The sequence below is a fragment of the Mesoplodon densirostris genome, chromosome 17 (genome assembly GCF_025265405.1).
Source record: "Mesoplodon densirostris isolate mMesDen1 chromosome 17, mMesDen1 primary haplotype, whole genome shotgun sequence".
In the NCBI taxonomy this organism is placed as follows: Eukaryota; Metazoa; Chordata; class Mammalia; order Artiodactyla; family Ziphiidae; genus Mesoplodon; species Mesoplodon densirostris.
In genome coordinates this window covers 2,514,977-2,537,589 of record NC_082677.1, presented here as the reverse complement: position 1 = coordinate 2,537,589, position 22,613 = coordinate 2,514,977, and the positions used below count along the sequence as shown (strand labels likewise).

The 22,613-nt window shown below is 45.1% G+C and overlaps 1 protein-coding gene across 1 annotated transcript in view; it reads right to left on the bottom strand.

The window, feature by feature from the left end:
• Window positions 1–22,613, bottom strand: part of TNFRSF19 (TNF receptor superfamily member 19) — a 156,344-nt gene that overhangs the window by 112,464 nt on the left and 21,267 nt on the right. Inside the window, exons 4-5 of the mRNA XM_060079684.1 lie at window positions 16,598–16,776; window positions 6,234–6,319 (exon numbers count right to left, since the gene is read on the bottom strand). Coding sequence (XP_059935667.1) covers window positions 6,234–6,319; window positions 16,598–16,776 — 265 coding nt within the window. The remainder of the gene's footprint in view (window positions 1–6,233; window positions 6,320–16,597; window positions 16,777–22,613) is intronic.

The following is a 22,613-nucleotide window of genomic DNA, read 5'->3' as shown; positions in this document are numbered from 1 at the left end:
TTACGGGTGCAGAGACCTGCGGGTGTTCTGAGAGTACTGAGTCATGTAAATTCCTAAATAGTTGCAGGTTAGCACAGCTCCTGACTTTCCTTCTCCCCCACCGGGCGACTTATCTGATCGCTTATCTCTTCGGAATCACGTGGCTCATTTTACAAAGCCCCCAAGAACAAAGCAAACATCTAGGTTAAACACCCTTAAATAAAAACCGCTTTGAATTTTTTCAAAACCATTTGTTCCAACTACAGTTCCAAATTAAGTAAACACGCCTGAAAGAAATCACACCAAATCTGCATTTCTTATCAGGCCCGTGGCAGGACACAGTTCTAAAATTTCCTGGTGTTTTTCTCTATTTCTCCTAATGCTCTAAACAGCTGCACCTCATCAGGAGGTGACGCTACGATGAGGGGCAAAGCCTGAAGCAGGGGTTTCTACCTAAAGGTTGCCATTTATTTATCTGCTTCTACAGCGATGTCAACCAGACATCCTCACAAATTAATGCTACAGGCAGACTAACTGATGTTCACACATCCATTATTACTTTGCGGGGAGGAGAGCTTAAAGCTCATGTTGGCTGGGCAGCGGGCACGAGGCCTTGGGCAATGGGACAGAGAGGAAAGCAGCCAGCCGGAGTAGGGACTCTTCAGCCTGATATTCTGGCCATCCGAGTAACCAAACGCAAAAGTCCAATGCAGCCCCTTTCTAGGTAACCTTCATTGCTCAGCCCCCAGTGCAGGGGGAGGACCAGCAAGGCAACATCAAAGCCAGCTGCATCTGAGACCCTCCCCGAGTGGGGCAGTTCCCAGCCCCCGTACCCCACAAAGGGTACACCTGGGGTGGGAGGGGCCGCAGGCACCATTGGGAAGAAGGCTTGTGTACTTCTGGATGCGATTCCATTCAGTTCTATCTAAACTCGGCCAACATGGCATGCTTAGCCCCATTTTCCAAGGAGTAAGTGGAGGTTCAAAGTGGTGAGCTGACTTGCCCGACGTGACTCCATCGGTCCAGGCAGAGCCTGGACGTGAATCCAGACTTCTTGATGGTCCCAGGCTGTGTCCTACACTCTGCTGCTGGTAGACGCCAAGGTTCCGAGGACTCTTTAAGACTGGGCCAATATAAAGAGTCAGGGGGGATAGAAATTTCCCTCTAGTTTTTTTTTTAATATTTATTTAATTTATTTATTTTTACTTTTGGCTGCGTCAAGTCTTAGTTGCAGCACGCGGGCTTCTCTAGTTGTGTCGCGTGGGCTCTGTACTTTGTGGTGCACGGACTTAGTTGCCCCGCGGCATGCGGGATCTTAGTTCCCCGACTAGGGATGGAACCCGCGTCCCCTGCATTGGGGGGCGGATTCTTTACCACTGGACCACCAGGGAAGTCCCTCCTAGTTTTTGAAATCAGTTTACAAGGAATACAGGTATGCCCTACAGGGAGAGAAACGCCTATTGAGACATTCTTGATCACAAATCGAAGCTGCAGAGAACAGATCTGTTATCTGATGGCTAACGTCTCCTCCATCTCCTGTTACCCGCTGTCCAGCTGAGTGCGGCGGCTTCCCACACTCACTGCTGGTCTTTGAACCACTGCCTCTGCTAAACACCAGACCCCCGGGCAGGCCCGCGGCCCTTTCTCCAGACAGCAATTTCTCCCAAATGCTAGGAGGTGAGGCCTAGGCACCCAGGAAGCACTGCATGGTAGAAGGGGCAAGGAAGGAGCTGAGAGCTTGGAGCTCCTGCCCGCCCGGACACCACACAGAGGATCACAGATACCGACCATCTCCTACTCACATCAACCTTAGGCGGGGGGGGGGGGGGCACCCCATTTTACAGACATGAAACCCAGCCCCCGGGGAGTTCAGTCACCCTCCACAGTTACACCAGCCAAGACAAGGATGGGCCTGGGTGGGCCTTTGGAGAGCTGACGGAAATATGGGAAGTCTTCAATCTTGTGCTTTCTGTTAAGTTTTCTCGTAATCTCGTGAAGCAAATCTTCGGTTTGCTTCAGGTATCATATATAAAAAAAGTATTTACAGTCATTTAAAATTATTCTGGTGTTATTAACACAGACAGTCATCCTCTTTAAGGACTTCTTTGTTGCTTGCTATAAGCTGTGCATGTGGGGTACGACTGCGGGATGTCTTGTGGCAGCAGAAGCCCTACAGTATCACAGCAGAGGAAACAAGGCCTCACCACGACCACTAACCCCAGCGGAGCCTCGGTGTTCCTGGGAAACCCACCGCTTAACCTAATCTAGCCCGTCCACTCTCTGGGATGAGACCCTCAGCCACCTGCGCCGGTCCAGCCTCACCCGGCAGAGGGGCACCTCGTGCCTGCCGCACACACAGCCAAGAGCGAGAGCGCCGCGCCGGACTCTGGACGCACGAGCCCAGCTTCCTGCCCGCCTGGCCCCCGCCCGGCCCTGGTTACAGCACGGAGCCCTCGCCACCACCTTCTCTGGGTCCTTCAACAAACCTCACGTGACATCACTCTTTTGTTCTCTCATATAGAACAGTCAGCCTCTCTCCACTGGACCTTCCCCTCAACCTGCAAACAGGCAGATGTGTCTCCTGCCTGCAAACAACACAAAACAAACCCCCTGGCCTGCCCGCGCCCTCCCGCACGTCCCCTTCTGGCCAGAGCTCTGGACCGAGTGGCCTTCCGTCGGCTCGCTCCTCTCCTTGCACACCCCCTACGTCACCGTCATCTGGCTTCTGTCTCCATCACTCCCCAAAATGGCCGCCAAAGACCTCCGGGGCCAAGTCCAAGGGCACTTCCCGCCTCGGCTGACCCACCCCGCCCCTGCCCCGGCTTCCTCCTTCTCGGGCTCATCCTCCCCTGGCCGATCCTTAGATCACAGCTGAAAAGTCACAGTCGGGGCAGCCCCCCTCCGGCTCCCGAGTCATCACCCATCACTTTTTCTTAAAGCCTCAGATCCTCCCAGGCGGGACTGATCAGTCGCCAGGTGCGTCCAGGTGTGCAGCGCCTGAGTGACTTGACAGCTAGCCGCCTGCACCCTAAGCTCCGTGAAGGGAAGGACTGGGTCTCTGTGTCCCATGGTGTGCACGCTCCCAGCAGGGACCCAAGTATTTGTTCAGCAGGTAAGTGGGAAAGGCTGTACCTCCCAGGACGATGGTGTTTACCTGCACCCATCGGATTCTCTCCTTCAGGAGCCTGACCAGGGAAGTACACACCCCAGCAGCCCGCTGAGAGTGCTGGGGGGACGGGGGACTGAAGCAGAGCCTGAAAAAGTAGCTGCGGGGAGCGTCCTGCTGCAAAGGCCACAGCCCCCAGACTCCAGGGCTGCTGCTGGGCCTGGGGAGTCCAGCCTCCCACTGCCACGTGTATCACTGAAACAAGCCCCATCATTCCAGGTAGCTTGAGAGGTGCCACCACCTTCGAGCTTAGAGTCTAAATAACACAGCAACTCCTCCGGGGAAAATCACTGAAGGAACAGTTTTTCGTGGATGAGTTCAAAAGCCCGAAGCAGAAGAAATGAAAACATAAGGCGCCTTACATAATGTCCCCCAAAGACCTCAAGATCTCTTTAGAAGAGATTAGCTGCGTTCTGGAATTATTCCCAAGAACTGTGCCAAAGGCAGCAAACTTTCCTTCCAAGTGATAAGGATTAAGTCTCACTAAAGACCACCAGACAGTTGTTTCATAATTCCAAAAGCTATTAGCTGTGTGTACTGCATTTCTGACTCTGAAAAATAATTTATATTTCTTTGCTTTCTAAAAAGTCTCATATAGGGAGAAACATATCTATACACATAAATTAAATTAGCCAATTTTCTTTTCAAATTATAACTTATGGCTTTACAAGACATTAAAGGTTAAATGTGAAATCTACATTTAAAGGCTAATTTATGATGTCCAAGCTTAGCCAGATCCCCAAAGGCAAAAAATTCCAGTGCCTCAGACTTAGGACTAGATTACATTAAATTTAAACTCAATAAATTAAAGGGAAAAAAAAAACCCTCTAGGACTTTCCAACTCTAAACTGGTCAATACTGGTTTCTCCCCTAAATCTTTTTTTTTTTTTTTTTTTTTTTTTTGCGGTATGTGGGCCTCTCACTGTTGTGGCCTCTCCCGTTGCGGAGCACAGGCTCCGGATGCGCAGGCCCAGCGGCCATGGCTCACGGGCCCAGCCGCTCCGCGGCATATGGGATCCCCCCAGACCGGGGCACGAACCCGTATCCCCTGCATCGGCAGGCAGACTCTTAACCACTGCGCCACCAGGGAGGCCCATCCCCTAAATCTTTTTATGGTAGTTTAGCATGAAAGGCATAATCTTGGCCTTCTGGACGAAATGATGGCCGAGCTGAGCCACTGGCAAGACTAGGTTGCTGCCACATTTTAACTGGCAAGGGGACGTGTCCTTCTATGGGCTGTGTAGCAAATAGAGACTCTTTCAGTACCTCCCCTATGTTAGATTTTTAGAGCTTTTGTTAAATGACGAACCTCAAAGCAAATAATACAGGAAAAAGTTAACATGGAGTGGGTTACACCAGCCAACAGAGGACAGACTGGACAGCTGGGTTTTTCTAGCGAGACGGTAGGGCGTGGGGGGGAAGAACACAGTATTTGGAGTTAGACCTGGGATTGAATAGTGTCCCTGCCAATTACCAGCCAACAGTGGAACGTTATTAACCCCTCTGGACCCAGCATCCTCAATGACAAATGCAAGCTGGTGATGAGACGTTGAGAAAGTTAAGTAAAACAAATTGTGACCAATACACAACAGGTACTCAATACGGCACCTGTTAATTGCAATGAATTATTTGGCGAACGTTTACCTATTATAAAGATGGGGGTCAAGGTACGTTTCTATAAAAGTTGGAAAGGGTCAAGTTCTTTGCCTTTCCATCACTTCAAATGTAGAAAGTAATGCGTTTTGGTAAAGGACCTGATAGTAGGGACTGCAAAATGCCATGACATTCTTGGAAACAAAAGTGACCTTATCAAATAATTTGACCATGTGACCTTATCAAATAATGTGACCATGTGACCTTATCAAATAATGCAATGACTTTCAATGGATAAAAGGGGGCTTCTGTCACAAAAAGAAGCAAGAGGTCAGATCCCATGCATGGAAAATTATATTAAACTAATCCCTAAATAAACATCTGTATTACTCATGTTCCCCGAAAGTCAAGAGCAACTCATGCAGGGATGGCGCCCTCCTCCAGCCTTCCTCCTGGACCTCGCTGCTCCCACAGCTCAGGAAGGCCCTGCTCAGCGGAGACAAGCCTGCCCTGAGCACACCTGGAGGCCGGGGTTGGGGGGCGCCCGCCCTCTGACTTCTCTCCTGGCCCCTCACTGGTGGGTTTTCATTGGCCAGACTTGTACTTAGGATTAAGAAGAGTGAGGAATCACTCTTCCCTATTCAAAGTCAATGGAGGTTGATAACCTGAAACAAACACCTTTTTCATCTAAGGAAAAAATATGGTCAAAAAGTTCAACTGATGTTAATACAAAGAAGAAAAGGCACAATTTTCTCTTTACCAACACGTAATGGGTTTTCTCTTTTTACTTATTTGTTAAATGAGAAAAGTGAAGGAGGGAATGAAATGAACTAGGATGCACACTCATTCGGCAGGTGATTGCCATTCCCCGAGGGGGGTGCCTCCAGAAACGCCTGGGAGCCACCCCATGACAGCGTGTGGGGCCTAGGAAGAGCCCGGCACAAAGACACGACGCAATAGGATGTGGACCTCCTATTTAACTGGAGTTGCCTGAGTTATGATCTAGAATGAAAGATAAGAGTCTGGGGCTTCCCTGGTGGCGCAGTGGTTGAGAGTCCGCCTGCCGATGCAGGGGACACGGGTTCGTGCCCCGGTCCGGGAAGATCCCACATGCCGCGGAGCGGCTGGGCCCGTGAGCCATGGCCGCTGAGCCTGCGCGTCCGGAGCCTGTGCTCTGCAACGGGAGAGGCCACAACAGTGAGAGGCCCGTGTACCGCAAAAAAAAACCCCAAAAAACAAACAAACAAAAAAGATAAGAGTCTGAATGGAACATGGCAGCAGCAATGCCTCTGTGCTTCACCCGAGATTCCAATCAATGGATGCAGTTTGCTGACTGAGACACACAACAGAAGGGCTTTCTGTCCTGCTGGACTCCTGATAAAAGGCCACGCACTCTCAGCCGCACAGTAGAGGGAGATTTTGTTCCATTTGCCCAGTGAAGAAAGGTTTTTAAAAAGGCCCAGAGCCCCTCTGCTCTTTGTATGGCGTTACTCACAGTGCGGCTCGTAGTGGGGCGGGGGGTCTCCGCAAGGCACACACTCCATGTCTTGAAAACCAACAAGTTTGGTCTTCCTGTAAAATCTAGAAGAGAAAGGGAAATAATCCTTGTTAGCATTTTCATCTAAGCTCACAGTTGCAGCAAACAGACTTATGTGATAAATTACTGGCAGTCTCCATTACCAGTTCTAGTGTTTAAAAAAAGGTTATCAAAGGCTTAACGATAACAGCAGACAGACACATCCTTAGAAAGGTCTCTGAGCACGCGGTGAACGCTTAAGAAATAACAATTCACTAAACGTAACTTTGCAGGTTCTACTCAGCCGCACTTTTCATACACTGAGGTGGGGTGCCCGTGAGGGAGTATGAAATCTGGACATTTCTATTGTCATTTAAATGACAAAATGCCTTGTGAAGTGCTAGTTTTTTTGGGTTTTTTTTTGCGGTACGCGGGCCTCTTACTGTTGTGGCCTCTCCCATTGCAGAGCACAGGCTCCGGACGCGCAGGCTCAGCGGCCATGGCTCACGGGCCCAGCCGCTCCGTGGCATGTGGGATCTTCCCGGACCGGGGCACGAACCCATGTCCCCTGCATCAGCAGGCGGACTCTCAACCACTGCGCCACCAGGGAAGCCCAGTGGTAGTTTTTAACCTTCGAAATTCAGAGGCCAAAAATGTTAAGCGAACCATAAAACTATTGGAAAAATGCAGGCAGATACTGATACAATCGTGATAAAAGGGGGCATCTTTCTAGGCATGACAAGAAACCCAGGAGCCAGAAAGGAAGAGATTAACAGCTTTGAACACACACGCGTGTGCGCGTGTGCACACACACACACACAGACGCACAAATACTAGAGGCATCTGAAGAGCAAAAACAAAGTATCATCAACATAGTGGGCAAAAGAAAATTGGAAAATAGTTCTAGTCATGGTATTGTCTACAACTTAAGACTATAACATAAAACTTAAAAATCATTATGGTGAAAGTGAACAAGGCAACTGAAAAACAGGCAAAAAACACTAATTCCCAAAAGAAGAACATTTCATAATTTTAAAACTTCACAATTAAAACTAAAAAGATGATGCAATTAAATTTAAAAAATTAACAGTAAAATGGTTAACCTCATTACTAACAAGTAAGTGCAAATTGCAGTGAAAATATACCATTTTCACTTAGAAAGTTGGGAAAGTGTTGGCGTGAGTCTAGGTAAATAGGCACTTGTGTTTATTGTCAGTGGGTATATAAATTGACACTTTAGGAGGGCAATTAGCTGTAGGCCATCAGAACTCAATAGAATAGTTTACATTCTACCCAGTAATTTAATTTTTTGAAATTTATCTTCAAAAAATAATCAAGTGGGTGAAGCTGGATGTAAAGAGTGTAACCACCGCATTGCTCATAAAAGAAAAAAAGCCAACAAGGCACAGTCCCATACCCAAAGCAGACATGACCAGCCATGGTAGACCCAAGGCTGTGGAATACAAAGGGGCCTTTAGAAACGATGATGCAGATCTATATATCTTTTTTTTAAAATTTATGAAATATCAATAAGTGGAAAAGAAAGAAGTGTGAATAATATAATGCCATTTTGCACAAACACACACTTTGGTATAGATTCTTTCACATCATTTATTTACCAATGCAGCTAAGAACAATTTTTGTGTATATATTGGCATTGTAAACAGTTTGGAAGGATATTATATACCACATATTAACAACTGATTATTTCTAGATGGTGGGGATTCAAGTGATTTTACATATATGTATATCTTCCAACTTTTTCATGACAAAAATAGTGACATGGAGAATAAATTACAGATCAAGTTTATAAAGACACATAGATGCAATTATTTTGTGGAATTGATAATGTAGTAGCAAATCTGTATGATTTGTGGTTGAAGCAAAATTTGCATTTGAAACTAGATAATTAGACCAAATGTCCAGACACATCCAGCACTTGCTCAACCTTCCATTTTCATTTGATTGTGAAAATCTGTTTAAATGATTGCAATATGGTGATTTTCCACCAGAATTTATAAAAAATATTTATTTTGGAATTTATAAAGTAAAAGTTAAAGAACAAAGTTGGAGGATTCACACTTTCTGATATCAAAACATACTACGAACTCCAATTATCAATACTGGCATAAATGCAGACATACAGACCAATGGATCAGAATAGAGAGCCCAGAAATGATCCCTCACACGTATGGTCAAATGCTTTTTGACAAGGGTGCCAAGACCACTTAATGGATATAGGACAGTCTCTTCAACAAAAGGTGCTGGGAAAACTGGATATCCACATGCAAAAGAATGAAGTTGGATCCTGATCTTTCACCATATACAAAAATTAATTCAAAATTAATTAAACATAAGACCCCAAACTACAAAACTCCTAGAAGAAAATATAGGAGAAGTTTCATGACATGGACTCTGGCAATGATTTCTCGGATATGACATCAAAAGGCAACCAGAAGGCATACAATAAATAGGCGATAAAAGCAAAAATAGACAAAGGGGAATATATTAAACTTAAAACTTTTGTGCATCAAAGGATACTATCAATGTATACTCATTCCCAAACTCATGGAGTTGTATACAATAAATATGTACAGCTTTGTCAATCATACCTCAACAAAGTGGTTAAAAAAATGTCACAACCAAAAAAAAAGAAAGTTTTAAATTATAGTAATTATAGTTTCTTTGGTGGTTAAAAAAAAAAGATACAATGAAAACAGTGAAAAGGCAACCTACCCCTGTGGGAAAAAATATTTGCAAATCATATATATGATAAGGGGTCAATATTCAGAATATATAAGGAACTCCTACAACTCAACAACAAAAATCAAATAACCTGATTTAAAAATGGGCAGGGGACTTGAATATTTCTCCAAAGATGATATATAAATGGTAAGCAAGCACATGAAAAGACGGTTAACATCACTAATCATCAGGGAAATGCAAATCCAAACCGTAGTGAAGCATCACCTCACACTCATTATGATGGTTGCTATTAAAAAAATAGTGTTGGCGAGAATGTGGAGAAACTGGAACCCCTGTGCACTACTGGCAGGAATGTTAAATGGAGCAACTGCTATGGCAAATGGTATGGAGTTTTCTTAGAAAAGTAAAATTAAAACTACCATAAGATCCAGAAATTCCACTTCTGGGTATATACCCAAAATCATTTTTTTTTTTTGCGCTACGCAGGCCTCTCACTGTTGTGGCCTCTCCCGTTGTGGAGCACAGGCTCCAGACGCGCAGGCTCAGTGGCCATGGCTCACGGGCCCAGCCACTCCGTGGCATGTGGGATCTTCCCGGACTGGGGCACGAACCCGTGTCCCCTGCATCGGCAGGCAGACTCTCAACCACAGCGCCACCAGGGAAGTCCGCAAAAGTATTTTTTAAACTTTTTTAAAAAATTCATTTATTTATTTTTTGGCAGTGTTGGGTCTTTGTTGCTGTGCGCAGGCTTCCTCTAGTTGCGGCAAGCGGGGGGCTACTATTTGCTGCAGTGCACAGGCTTCTCATTGCAGTGGCTTCTCTTGTTGCAGAGCATGGGCTCTAGGCACGCAGGCTTCAGTAGTTGTGGCACGTGGGCTTCAGTAGCTGTGGCTCGTGGGCTCTAGAGCGCAGGCTCAGTAGTTGCAGCGCACGGGCTTAGTCGCTGCGCGGCATGTGGGATCTTCCCAGACCAGGGCTCGAACCTGTGTCCCCTGCATTGGCAGGAGGATTCTTAACCACTGCTCCACCAGGGAAGTCCTGGCCAAAAGAAATGAAACCAGGATCTTGCTGAAGAGACTGTCTTTTCTCCATTGTATATTCTTGCCTCCTTTGTCATAGATTAATTGACCACAGGTGCACGGGTTTATTTCTGGGCTCTCTGTTCTGTTCCATTGATCCATATGTCTGTTTTTGTGCCAATACCATGCTGTCTTGATTACTGCAGCTTTGTAGTATAGTCTGAAGTCTGGGAGGGTTATGTCTCCAGCTTTGTTCGTTTTCCTCAGGATTGCTTTGGCAACTCTGGGTCTTTTGTGGCTCCAAATAAATTTTAGGATTTTTTGTTCCAGTCCTGTGAAAAATGTCATGGGTAATTTGATAGAGATCACAATAAATCTGTAGATTGCTTTGGGTAGTATGGCCATTTTAACAAAATTAATTCTTCCAATCTAAGAGCATGGGATATCTTTCCATTTCTTTAAATAATCTTCAATTTCCTTTATCAATGCTTTCCAGTTCTCAGTGTATAAGTCTTTCACCTCCTTGGTCAGGTTTATTCCTAGGTTTTTTTTTGGACACGATTTTAAAAGGAATATTTTTAAACTTTATCTTTCTGATATTTCATTGTTAGTCCAAAGAAATGCAACAGATTTCTGTATGTTAATCTCGTACCCTGCTACCTTGCGGAATTTGTTTAACAGTTCTAATAGTGTCGTGTGGAGTCTTTAGGGTTTTCTATATAGAATCATGTCATCTGCGTATAATGACAACAATGTGAATATACTTAACACTACTGAACTGTACACTTAAAAAATGGTTAAGATGGTAAATTTTATGTTACATTTTTTTACCACAACTAAAAAATGCATTAAGAAATCTAAAAATAGGTAAAAACCATAGGACAATATAAGGGAGCTTTCTTAGATGTACTTCTTGCTAAACATTGTAATATATGCGGACTAATTCTCTTTATCTCAGAAAACATGCCAAATTATAAGTTGATTAAATTAAATTAAATATAAAATATAAAAATATAAAATTAAAATATAAAAATTAAATTAAATATTGAGATAGTCTAATATAGTTTTTAAACAGAAAATCTCTTTCTATGTAAATAAGCTAAACAAGTGCTGGGAATCAAATGTGGACATTACTGAACATTTTTAAAATAATGAATTCTACTTGTGACAAAACAGTTTGGAGGTCTGAGCTCTCCCTGAAATTGAACAAAATATATTTGCCAAAAATATAATGATTAAAATATATGATCAGTTTGAGGGCTGTAACACAAATGAGGCTAGCAGGTGAGAAAATCCCATGTTTTCAATGACCATTAAGTCTAACTAGAAACCCTAACTAGACAGGAGGTTGGATGGGCCTGCCTTGTTGCCACTGCTCACAGGAGAGGTGATACTTGGGCATGATGCGCATAGCAGCTATCAGCAGCGGTACAGAGATCATCCAAAAGCATTCAGAACCTGCTCTGCCAGCTTCTTGATGACAATGGCTGGACGGCAGAATCTAAGATTTTTTTTTAACTGCTACGAAATTTTGAAAGCCATCAACCGACTCTCACTTTTTCCACTTAGTACAAAATGAGATTAAGGTCTGAATCCTAAAGCACAGAATAATTACTGAATCACCAATTATGTATTAACGATCAAAGACACTGTTTTTTTTATTTTTAAAAAGTCTCCTTAAAATTATCATCCAATTTGAAGATGAAGATACAGAAATTAGAGTTTTAAGATGTGACAAAAGATTAAGTGGGTAAAGAAATCTATAAATCTTTAAAAATTATTCTACTCTCTATTTTGTTTAGATTGCCAAGGTTTGGGGGACACAGATATATTTGCAACTCTGCTGCTGACCAAATGAGACAGGACACCAATGTTTAAACATTAAATAAGACAAAAGAGAACAGAGACACATACACGGTGTCTGGTTAAACTGCTTTTTATCGTTGAACTTTAAATTTTACTCCGTGCTTTCAGCTAATGCAAAGAGACAAAAGGAAACCACATTGAGTTTTATCTAATTTACTGTCTGATGAGATGCAGCATATAAATACATCTATCCACCCAAAATATTCCCCAACACTGAATGTGAAGAGGCGTTTTTAATTGAGCTGAACCCAAATAATACTACTTAGTCTAATGAACACCAGCTTGATAACTGCGATTTTAAGAAAGCCTGGTTGCAGACACTAACTTTTCCACCAATGAACGCATTTCTGCAGGGGGATGACAGACCCCAGTCCAGCCCTGATTTCAGAACGATCTCCCTTAATACAGGTTTGAATGCAGCTGCCACGTCCTGTGTGTGACATCAGGTCCCATTTCCTGCAGTGCGTCTGTTGGGGACGGGTGACAATTCTGCCCTCTTCTACACACCCATGGGCTCCGTGTTTGTGCTGGAGGGTCAGCCCCCTGTTCACAGTTCTCGGCAGCCAAAGCGATGGCCCCAGTGGCACTGAGAAGATGCTACTGAAAAGATGACCGTCAGGGGAAGAGCCTGGTGTTGGCTGGGGCACTTGGGATGGGCAAGGGTTGCCAAGTGCCACTGTAAGCAGAAGGATGGAGGACGGACCAGGCGGCTGGGGAGCAGGGCTGATGGGGGGGTGGGGGCGAGTGGGTACAGAACCGGCAGAGGCCATCCTCAGGGGCAGCGAAACAGGACTCGAGCAAGTCATTCATCCGCTCCAAGGATGGACTTCCTCCTTTGTAAGGAGGGGGTGATGTTAATCCCTAGTGTTAACCATCCCGGTTACTCAACGCAGCAAAGAACTGGCAGGGGCTGGGCTACTCTTCCAGGGCAGGGCCCCAGGTCCCCTCGGCAGAGAAGGGAAGGGGGCGTGGGCCAGAACAGGGGCTGGAGGCCCTTTGGCCACTTTCTGCAAAGCTTTCACTGGCCCCCAATAACACTAATTGGCAACAATGTCAATGATTTATCTAGTGCTTACTGTGTACCAGGCGCTCTGCTAGGCGCTCTACATGAGCTATGTTCTTAATCCTTCTGACAATTCTGTAGGCTGGTATTATTATTAGACGATATTTTTACAGGTGAGAAGAATCAAGGTCAGAGAAATGAAGTAACTGGCCGAAAGCTGTTGACCATATTTGGGAACAAGGGCACTGAATTTCCCTAATCGGTCAAACTGTAGCACAGAGGAGACTTTCCACACCGGTGTCCTGTGGGGGGCTGGGCCTTTGGGCAGCAGCAGATCCTGATCTGAGTGAGGCCGCGGCCGCACAGGGCAGGTGTCACACCAGGAATAAACCTGCCCACCTTATGCATTACCATGGCATTTTTCTGGAGCCAATACTCAATTTGTTTATTTTCTTTCTGCCTCAATTTTCCTGTCTGTCAAACAGGTGTCAACTATTTTCCTCTTTCACAAAAATACAGTCCAGCTGGGGGAGCACTTTGAAAACACCCCGGAAGACCTGGAGGAGTAGAAGTCACTCTGTCAGTCTTGCCTGCCTCATACCTTCATGCTTGCTTAGAAAGGATGTAATTTGAAACGAATCATATAAATAAACTACGAAACATTCAAATGTCTGCTCACTTCTGAATTTCCCACATCTAAGCACCCATTTACAGAATGAGCAAACATCGTGACACTAAAGCAGTGGGCTCAGGTGACAACAGATTTGGTGAAGCAGGAGGAAGCGTGTTGGGCGGGGGCTCCCTGTCACGCTCCAGCAGCCCACGCCTGGGTTCCCCCATGTAAAAACCGAGTCCTGGGTCTCTGGGCACTGCCCAGCTCAGCCTGGCATCCCCCGTGGACCCCTCCTCTCCCCGACCCCCATCCTCTTCCCCGGTGAAGAGGGCAGAGGGGCCAAGACACGGTTCTGTCAGGACAGGAGCAGAGAGGTAGCAGGTGCCCCGTCTCTGTCCTTCCATCAGATGTGCACAAGCTCAAGACTCTGGGTAATAATACTCACAGCTATCAGTGTCTTCTGAGATTACAGCCACTACTTTTTAAAAAAAATAACAGATCACTGAGATATACTTCACATACCACGCAACCTACCCCTTTAAAGCATTCAAGTAACTGGTCTGTAGTACACGCACGGAGCTGTGTAAACATCGGCACAGTCATTTTTAGAACATGTCTATCAGGGAAGAGAAGGAACTCTGTACCCTTTGGCAATCACTCCCCCTTCGTCTCAACCCTTCCCAACCACCAGCCCTAGACAACGACGGGTTCACTTTGTGTTCCTCAGATCTGCCCAGTCTGGACGTTTCACACCAGTGGAATCCTACAATATGTGTTCTTTTGTGATCGGCTTCTTTCACTCAGCATAATGCTTTCTAGGTTTCTCCATGTTGTCCTATGTGTTAGCAATTCCTTCCTTTTTACTGCTGAATAATATTCCATTGCTAAATGCACTCCATTTTGTTTATCCATTCATCAGCTGATGAACATCTGGGTCATTTCTACTTTTTGACTCTCATGTATAAGGCTGCTATGGACATCTGTGTACAAGTTTCTGTGTGCACATGTTTTCAGTTCCCTTGGTTACATGCTCAAGAGTAGAAGGGCTGGGTTGCATGGTAACAACATGTGTGACTTTCTGAGGAAACGCCGTACTGTTTTCCGAAGTGGCTGCACAATTTTACATTCCCAGTTTCTCCACATCCTCACCAACACCTGTTATTGCCTGTCTTTTGGTTATAACCATCCTGGTGGGTGTGAAGTATGTGGATTTTTTTTTCTTTTTCTGCATTTGCTGATGACTAATTGACGTTGTGCATCTTTTCATGAGCTCTCTTGTCATTTGTGTCTCTTCTTTGGAGAAATGTCTATTCAAATCCTTTGCCCATATTTTAATTGGGTTATTTGTCTTTTTGTTATTGAGTTGTAAGAGTTCTTTATATATGCTAGATAAGATAGTCGCTTATCACATATATGATTTACGAATAGTTCCTTTAATTCTGGGGGTTGTTGTTTCAATTTCTTGATGGTATCCTGTGAAGCACAAGAGGCTTTAATTTTGATGAAGTCAAATAGAGCTATTTTTTCTTTGGTCACTTGTGCTGCTGGTGTAAGACCACTACTTTTTGCATTTGTTTGGGTTCTGAGTCTTCGCATAAGGACTTGCTTGACCCATGAGGCTATTTCCTGCCCTGTTTCTGGCCTTCAGACCCAGAGCTTTATCTGCCCTCTGGCTTCATTAAAAGCCCCAGAACTGGCACCCAGCATCTGTCAAATCCCTGCTCCTGTGGGCACGAGCTGGCGGAGTGCAGTCAGGGTCCTCCGTCTACACTGACTTGGAGCGTGGATTCTGGTGGCAGAGTCCAAGCCACACTGCGCACTGCCTGTGCCATCTCACCTGAATAACCTTAATGACGAGGCTCACTTTCTTCGTTTTTAAAACACCGTGAACGTCACAGACAATAATTCATGTAAACTGCTCAGCCACTATATAATACAGTTTGCTGCTCCTGTCATGCTGCTGGCCCTGGTTGCTTTACTTCTGCAATAAAGCCTGGGTTCCAGGAAAGCTCCAGGAATCCTCATCTCCCCTCTGCTGGCTCTACTAGATACTAATTAGGTTCTCCTGATGCTCACTTTGTCCCCTCCCCTCCTTACTTCCTGCAGCAATGCCTCGCCCCTAACAGACCACCACACTGGCCCCACTGAGTCCCGGGCTTCATCAAGTCCAGGGCTTCATCAGGACTCTGGCTTCTAACTGCCTGTTTTATCTGGCATGTCCGGCCAACTGTTACCTAGAAGCACTTAAAATGTTAAAGTTCCTCCTCCTGGGCTTTGTCTCCCCACCTGGCCCAGGTGTGGTCCCCTTTCTGTCCACGGCCTGGCTTCCTTCTCAACGTGCCCATTTAAGGTCTCCACCGGTACAGCTGCCCACCCACCGCTGCTCTCACTGCCCCTCCCTCTCCTCCGCTCTCCCTTCTCCTGTAGCTGCCTTGGCCTCTTGGCAGTTTCTGAAATACTCCAGGCCATGTCCACCTCAGGGTCTGTGTCCAGAGAGAGCTCACCTTTTCAGCATCGCCCATCCTGATGACCCACTCTGACCCTGCAACCTGCATCCCCTGCATCCCCCGAGGGGGCACGCCCAATGCCCTGAGCTGCTTGAGATTTTCTTTTTTTCCATAGCAATCGTATCTTCCACCTTTTTGTATAACTTATCATTTACTGTGTAGGTATTTGTCAAATCTTATTAGGATATAAGCTGCCTGTGGGGGGGATCTCTGTCTCCCTCCCCAAAGCGATGCCTTACAAAATACTGCAGAAATGACTGGATGGCGGTATTTGCATTTCTCCGATCATGTTGAGGATGGACATCTTTGTATGGTCACAGGCCACACACGCTTCCTCTTTTGTGAACTGTCTGTTTTTTCTTTCGTCCCTTTGTCCATGTTTTCTTTTTTATCGATCTGCAGGAACTCTGAGGATTTTCGGGACACTGGGCCTCGGTCACCACGCTTATCTGTTTCGTTCTAACCACGCCTGTCGCCGTGCAGGGCACACAGGAGGCCCCGAGAAAAGAAGAGCCACGAACCTCGGCAAGTGTGCTCAAGTTAATATCAGCGGGCATCTGCACTTGGAAGGGAACCAGGGAAAAGCCTGTTCAGACTGACTAATGACACGGGAAGGACCGGCCACGTACCCGGGCAGGCAGTCCCCACAGATGGCGTCGCGGGTGGCTGAGCAGTTGGCCTTCTGGAAGCGGCTCAGCAGGGCGCAGTCCAGGCACGGCTTGCACTTCTGAAAGCCCCAGTGCTCCTTGAACCTGTGCGGCCAGCACCTCACACACTGGGCATCCTCCCCGTAGCCAAAGCCACATTCCTGCGGGGATGAACAGGCAAGAGACAGCTATTCAGACCCCGCGAGCGTGAAAAAGGAGGATGAGGAGACAGGGGAGAACTGGGCTGGTGGCTACCCAGCGCCCGCCTCTCTGGACACAAAGGCCGCCCTTTCAGCGAGTTCCAATGTGTCTCCCCCTGCTAATAATCTCTCTTACGACCTAAGTATACTTAGTCATCCACTTTATTCCAGGAGCACGAGCATTTGAATAAGAAAGGCTCTCCCCCTCCCCCCCCCCGCCTCCCCCCCCCCCCCCCCCCCCGCCTCCTCCGCTGCTGCGGCATTATCTCCAGCTTAGGGCAGAATTACGGCACTTTCTTCTCCAACTCGGCTGGTCATCTGAGTGCTCAGAAGCTAGAGTCGGGGAAATATGTAGACACCTACTCACTTATCAAGGCAGAAAGTAAGTGCTTTGATAAGTAACAGGACAGCTGCATATGAAATGTCAGAAGCTTACAATATCCGTAGAGAAACTTGGAATGGTTAGCTGTTTATTACTGTCTGAGAGAGGGAAGATGCTTACACAACGCTTATAAGAACACTAAATCCTTGTTTGGACCAAACCCTGTGATACTAAAGGTCTCAAGCATCTCTAGATTTGGCCATCAGAACCCGGAACTGCTTTCCAAGGATGGGCTTCACAGACGGCTCTTTGACCTGCATACACTCATTTCCACAAGTTCAAGTACTAAATCAATCACAGCATGTCATATGATGTCGTTATAGTGCAATCACAAAAAGAATGCTATAGACAAGTGTTCATGATAGTTTAAAAAATAAGTTATAAAACAGAATGAGAAATATGATCCCATTTCTTACAAAAACATTAATAGTAAGTGCTAACATTTATCGGGGGCTTCCTCTATGCCAGGGTCTCATTAACTCATCCTCCCCCACAATGAGGAAAGCGCTTCCCATGCTCCTATTTCCTGGATGGGAGTATGGGGTTTCCCAGAAGGCATGCGCCTTAACCAAAGAGACACTGCTAATGTCAGAACCAGGATCTGAACCTACACGTTTTTAAAATTAATTAATTAATTAATGTATTTATTTATTATATAGTGCTTTACAATTTTCAAAAGTTTCACACACATGATTTCATATAATCCCATAATAATCCTTTTTTAAAAATCCTCTATCCCTATACTGCGCCTCTCCCTCCCTCTCCCCACTGGTAACCACTAGTTTATTCTCTTTCATCTGTGAGTCTGCTTCTTTTTTGTTTTACTCACTAATTTGCTGTATTTTTTAGATTTCACATAAAAGTGATATCATACAGTATTTGTCTTTGACTTACTTTACTTAGCACAGTGCCCTCCAAGTCCTTCCATGTTGCCACAAATGGCAAAATTTCTTTCTTGTTTATGGCTGAGTAATATTCCATTGCATATATGTACCACATCTTCTTTATCCACTCATCTGTGGATGGGCACTTAGGTTGCTTCCATACCTTGGCTATTGTAAATAGTGCTGCTATGAACACTGAGTGCACGTATCTTTTCAAATTAGTGTTTTTGTTTTTTTCAGACGTATACCTAGGAGCGGAATTGCTGAGTCATATGGTACGAACCTACATGGTTTAATTCCAGAGCCAGACTTCATACCACTACACTCTGGGACTTTCAGGCACTTTATGTGACATATACACAGGAAGATGTCTGAAAGATTACATATCAAATGTTAACACGGTTATGTGCACTATGTGATGGTTTCTATAGAACACTGGCCATTAAAAAGAAAATCAGACAGCAGCTCTCGAGCTGCAAACAGAGCCCCACGTGGAGGCCATGCTGGGAGCCCACACACAGCCAGAGGGGCAGCGGGGGTGCGGGGGGCGGGCAGGGCTCCCACTCACAGCCTCAGCTTCCTCATTGGGAACCATGGAAGCCAGAACACAGATCCAGTGAGGTCAGAATTCTCGTTTCTCCATGAAATTTATGTATATACATATATATATATATATATTTTTTTTTTGCGGTACGTGGGCCCCCCACCGCTGTGGCCTCTCCCGTTGCAGAGCACAGGCTCTGGACGTGCAGGCCCAGTGGCCATGGCTCACGGGCCCAGCCGTACCGCGGTACATGGGATCCCGCCAGACCGGGGCATGAACCCGCATCCCCTGCATCAGCAGGTGGACCCTCAACCACTGCGCCACCAGGGAAGCCCTTCATCCATATTTTTATACAAAGTCAAGTAAGCAGTACTTATTGGCTGAAAATTAAATCAAAACCAACACACACACACAAAGATACAAATGAACTTATTTACAAAACAGAAATAGACTCACAGACAAAAGTATGGTTACCAAAGGGGAAGGGCGGGTGGAGGGAGGGATAAGTTAGGAGGTTAGGGTTAACATGTACACATGACTGTATATAAAATAGATACTCAATAGAGACCTACTGTAAAGCACAGGGAACTCTAGTCAGTATCTTGTAATAACCTGTAAGGGAAAAGAATCTGAAAGAGTATATATATACATACATATATATGTATACATATATGTGTGTGTCTATATGTATAACTGAATCACTTTGCTGTACACCTGAAGCGAACACGACATTGTAAATCAACTATGCTTCAATTAAAAAACAAAAACCAACACAAAGAGTAGTATTCCCTGTCCTCAATAAGCCACTCAATAAAGGATATTAGCAATGATACTTCAATCCAGACCTCACTAATGAACTCACTCACATTTGGGAGGGGCCATCCCTTCCTTTCCCCCTTCAATTCCTCTGCCTGTCTTTCAAATGTGTGTGTTGAACAAGCACAGCAAAGAGCAGGGGAGAAAAACAAAGCAGAAGGTCAGCACCTTCCTAACCCTGAGGGCTCCAGCTAGTTCTGAACCAAAGGCACAGACAGGAGCAGGGGGGGATATTTTTAAATACTAATTCACAAATTAGAATTTCTTTAGAATTGTTAACAGGGATTATCATTTTTTGGGGGGGTAGTGGAATTATGAGGTGTTTTCAGTTTTTATACTTCTGTAATGATTTGATTTTCTTGTACAAAGCATCTCTAGTAATCAGGAAAACAATACAGACACACACTGAGAAAGAATTTCTTGGGATGTGTACTTGGTCTTGGCGGGAGGGAGGCCACTGCTATTTTGGGGGGCTGTGCACAGCAGTGGGATCTGCACCAGGACAGTGTTAGCTGCTGAGAGAGCTGCAGGCATCCAAAGGCTTTCTTTAGGCACAGAAGGGAGCCTCCCACCCCGAGTCCCAGGATCAAAGCGTGTGCACATGACATCCGGGGCGGGACCTCCTCACTCACAGGCTGGGCATATCCCTCAAAGTTCCTGCGGCAGCGATTTCAACATCACGCTTTGATCCAGGCAGCTGGGACTGTAAGGGTCTCATATACAGGTTAACACACAACAGAGAGGGAAAGAAAAAGGGAGGGGGAGGAAGATAGGAAAACAAAGGGAAGGAGGTAGGCGTCTTTGAACTGGTAGCAAACGTCAGAAATGTTGCTTTTCCAGCCAGGCTGATACAGGGGGAAAGTGTATATTTTCCTGCATTGGAGCCAAAGACACATCGGCCACTTGCCAGCTAAGTTATTTTGGGAACTCTCTGGCCCTCAGACTCTTCATCTGTGAGATGGGATAACAATGCAGGCCCTACAGGGTTACTGTGAGGAATAAAAGGGAAAACATATAAAGCCTCTAAACTCTAAATCAAGCAGAGGTGTCCGTAAATAAATGATACCGATGGCCATTACTATTTTGGATTCTCTACAGCCCAACAGACCAATTTTCTTGATTCCAGTATAATAAAGCTTCACTGGGGAATAAAGGGATCTTCAGACCCCAATTTTTTCTAGGCTAGTTCAAACATCACTTTCCATCTAAAACATTTTTATTGAATAAAAATTTTTCTAAAATGAATCCCAAGTACCTCTTTTTCTTTTAATTTTTTTTTTTTTTTTTTTTTTTTTTTTTTGCAGTATACGAGCCTCTCACCATTGTGGCCTCTCCCATTGTGGAGCACAGTCTCTGGATGTGCAGGCTCAGCGGCCATGGCTCACAGGCCCAGCCGCTCTGTGGCATGTGGGATCTTCCTGGACCGGGGCATGAACCCATGTCCCCTGCATCGGCAGGTGGACTCTCAACCACTGCACCACCAGGGAAGCCCCCAAAACCTCCTTTTGAAAATGGGTACATAAGATAGAATTTAACCTTTCCTGGTTGAATCCACTACTGCGTTGCACCGTCATACAAAGAACTAGGCAGTCCTGGGCCTGTGGGCCGCTCTGCTGTTCTAACGCCTCTGCCACGTGGTCAGCTGCCCTCCCTCCCTCCTGCCAAGCCTCACCGTCTACAGCCATTCACTTCCTCTCTCCAGTCCTGAGAAACTAGAGAAATGATCTGACTAGAAATGAACTTGAAAGAATATACACAGGTGTGTTGACAGTTCCATCTCTTTTGAGGAAGAACATATACTTTAGTGTTGGGAAATCTTTGTGCTTCTTTTTTGATTCCTGGCCGTGTCTAGACTTTATATTGTACATAAGGACTGCTTTGACCAATGAGTTTTTGCCATGTATCGTTGTGTGTGATTTACATGTCATTAGATTTTATAGAATGAGGATATCATGAAACTTCTGGGTTTTTTTTGGTTCACTCTACACTGGACCAAATCATGTACAGAAAGAAAACAAAGCCAGGCTCCCAATGCATCAGAGCTTGCCTTTAGTAACTGGATAGTGGCTTACTATTTCTGCCTGCAGTGTATATGCTCTGGCGGCAGCTGTAGCAATTTCCTTTGGGGTCGATTTAGGTGAGGGGCTGAGATAAGGCTTTGCATCGTCACCATCACAAAAGAGTACCAAAACGTACAGAGCAGGTACCATGAGCCATACTTGTACAGAGACTGATTATTTGGGGGCATTTTACTCGAAATATATTTTCTCTCGGAAACAGACTCACAGATACAGAGAACAGATGTGTGGTTGCCAAGCGGGAGGGGCGGTGGGGGAGGGATGGAGTGGGAGCTCGGGATTAGCAGATGCAACTAGTATGTGTAGGATGGAGAAACAACAAGGTCCTCCTGTATAGGGAACTACGTTCAATATTTTATGATAAACCATATGGAAAACAATATGAAAAAGAACGTACCTAGGTACAGCTGAGTCACTTTGCTGTACAGCAGAAATTAACACAGCATTGTAAATCAACTACACTTCAATAAAATTTTAAAAATATATACTTTCTCTAAAGTATTTGCCATTTAAAAAAAGATTATTAGAAACACAGCCTAATATTATTCTTAAACTTTTAAGAACAATATCATCACTTTCAGTTCATGAGAGTCTAAGAAGTGTATGAACTGACCATTCCACATGTTAAATTAACTAGACATCTTGAATTAACTAGAAATTCAGAGCAATTATTTCCAAAGAATTACTGTATAGCATCCATGGCAGCAACCACATTTAGAGCTGATTTGTCATATTTCTAAAGCACCATAAACATAGAGACGCCACAATTATTTGAAATCCAGGCTATAAAGTAAAAAGCATATAAATATTAAATTACCCCCCATATAAACGTCTACCTTGATGTTTTTATTTCATTCAGTAATACAAGGTGGTTAAAATGCCTTGAAATCTTCCATATTAAGTTCAATAAACAACTACCAAGAGAAACGGAAGGAGGCGAAACAACGGGCAGAGAGACACAAAGACAGAGAGAGTGACAGAGACAGAGAGAGAGATGGGGGGGTCACCAGCCCCTGTCCCATGGTAACCCCTTTCCATCCTTCGTCCCTAACTTCCTACTCCCCCACTATGCCAGGTTTGGGGAAACCTCCCAG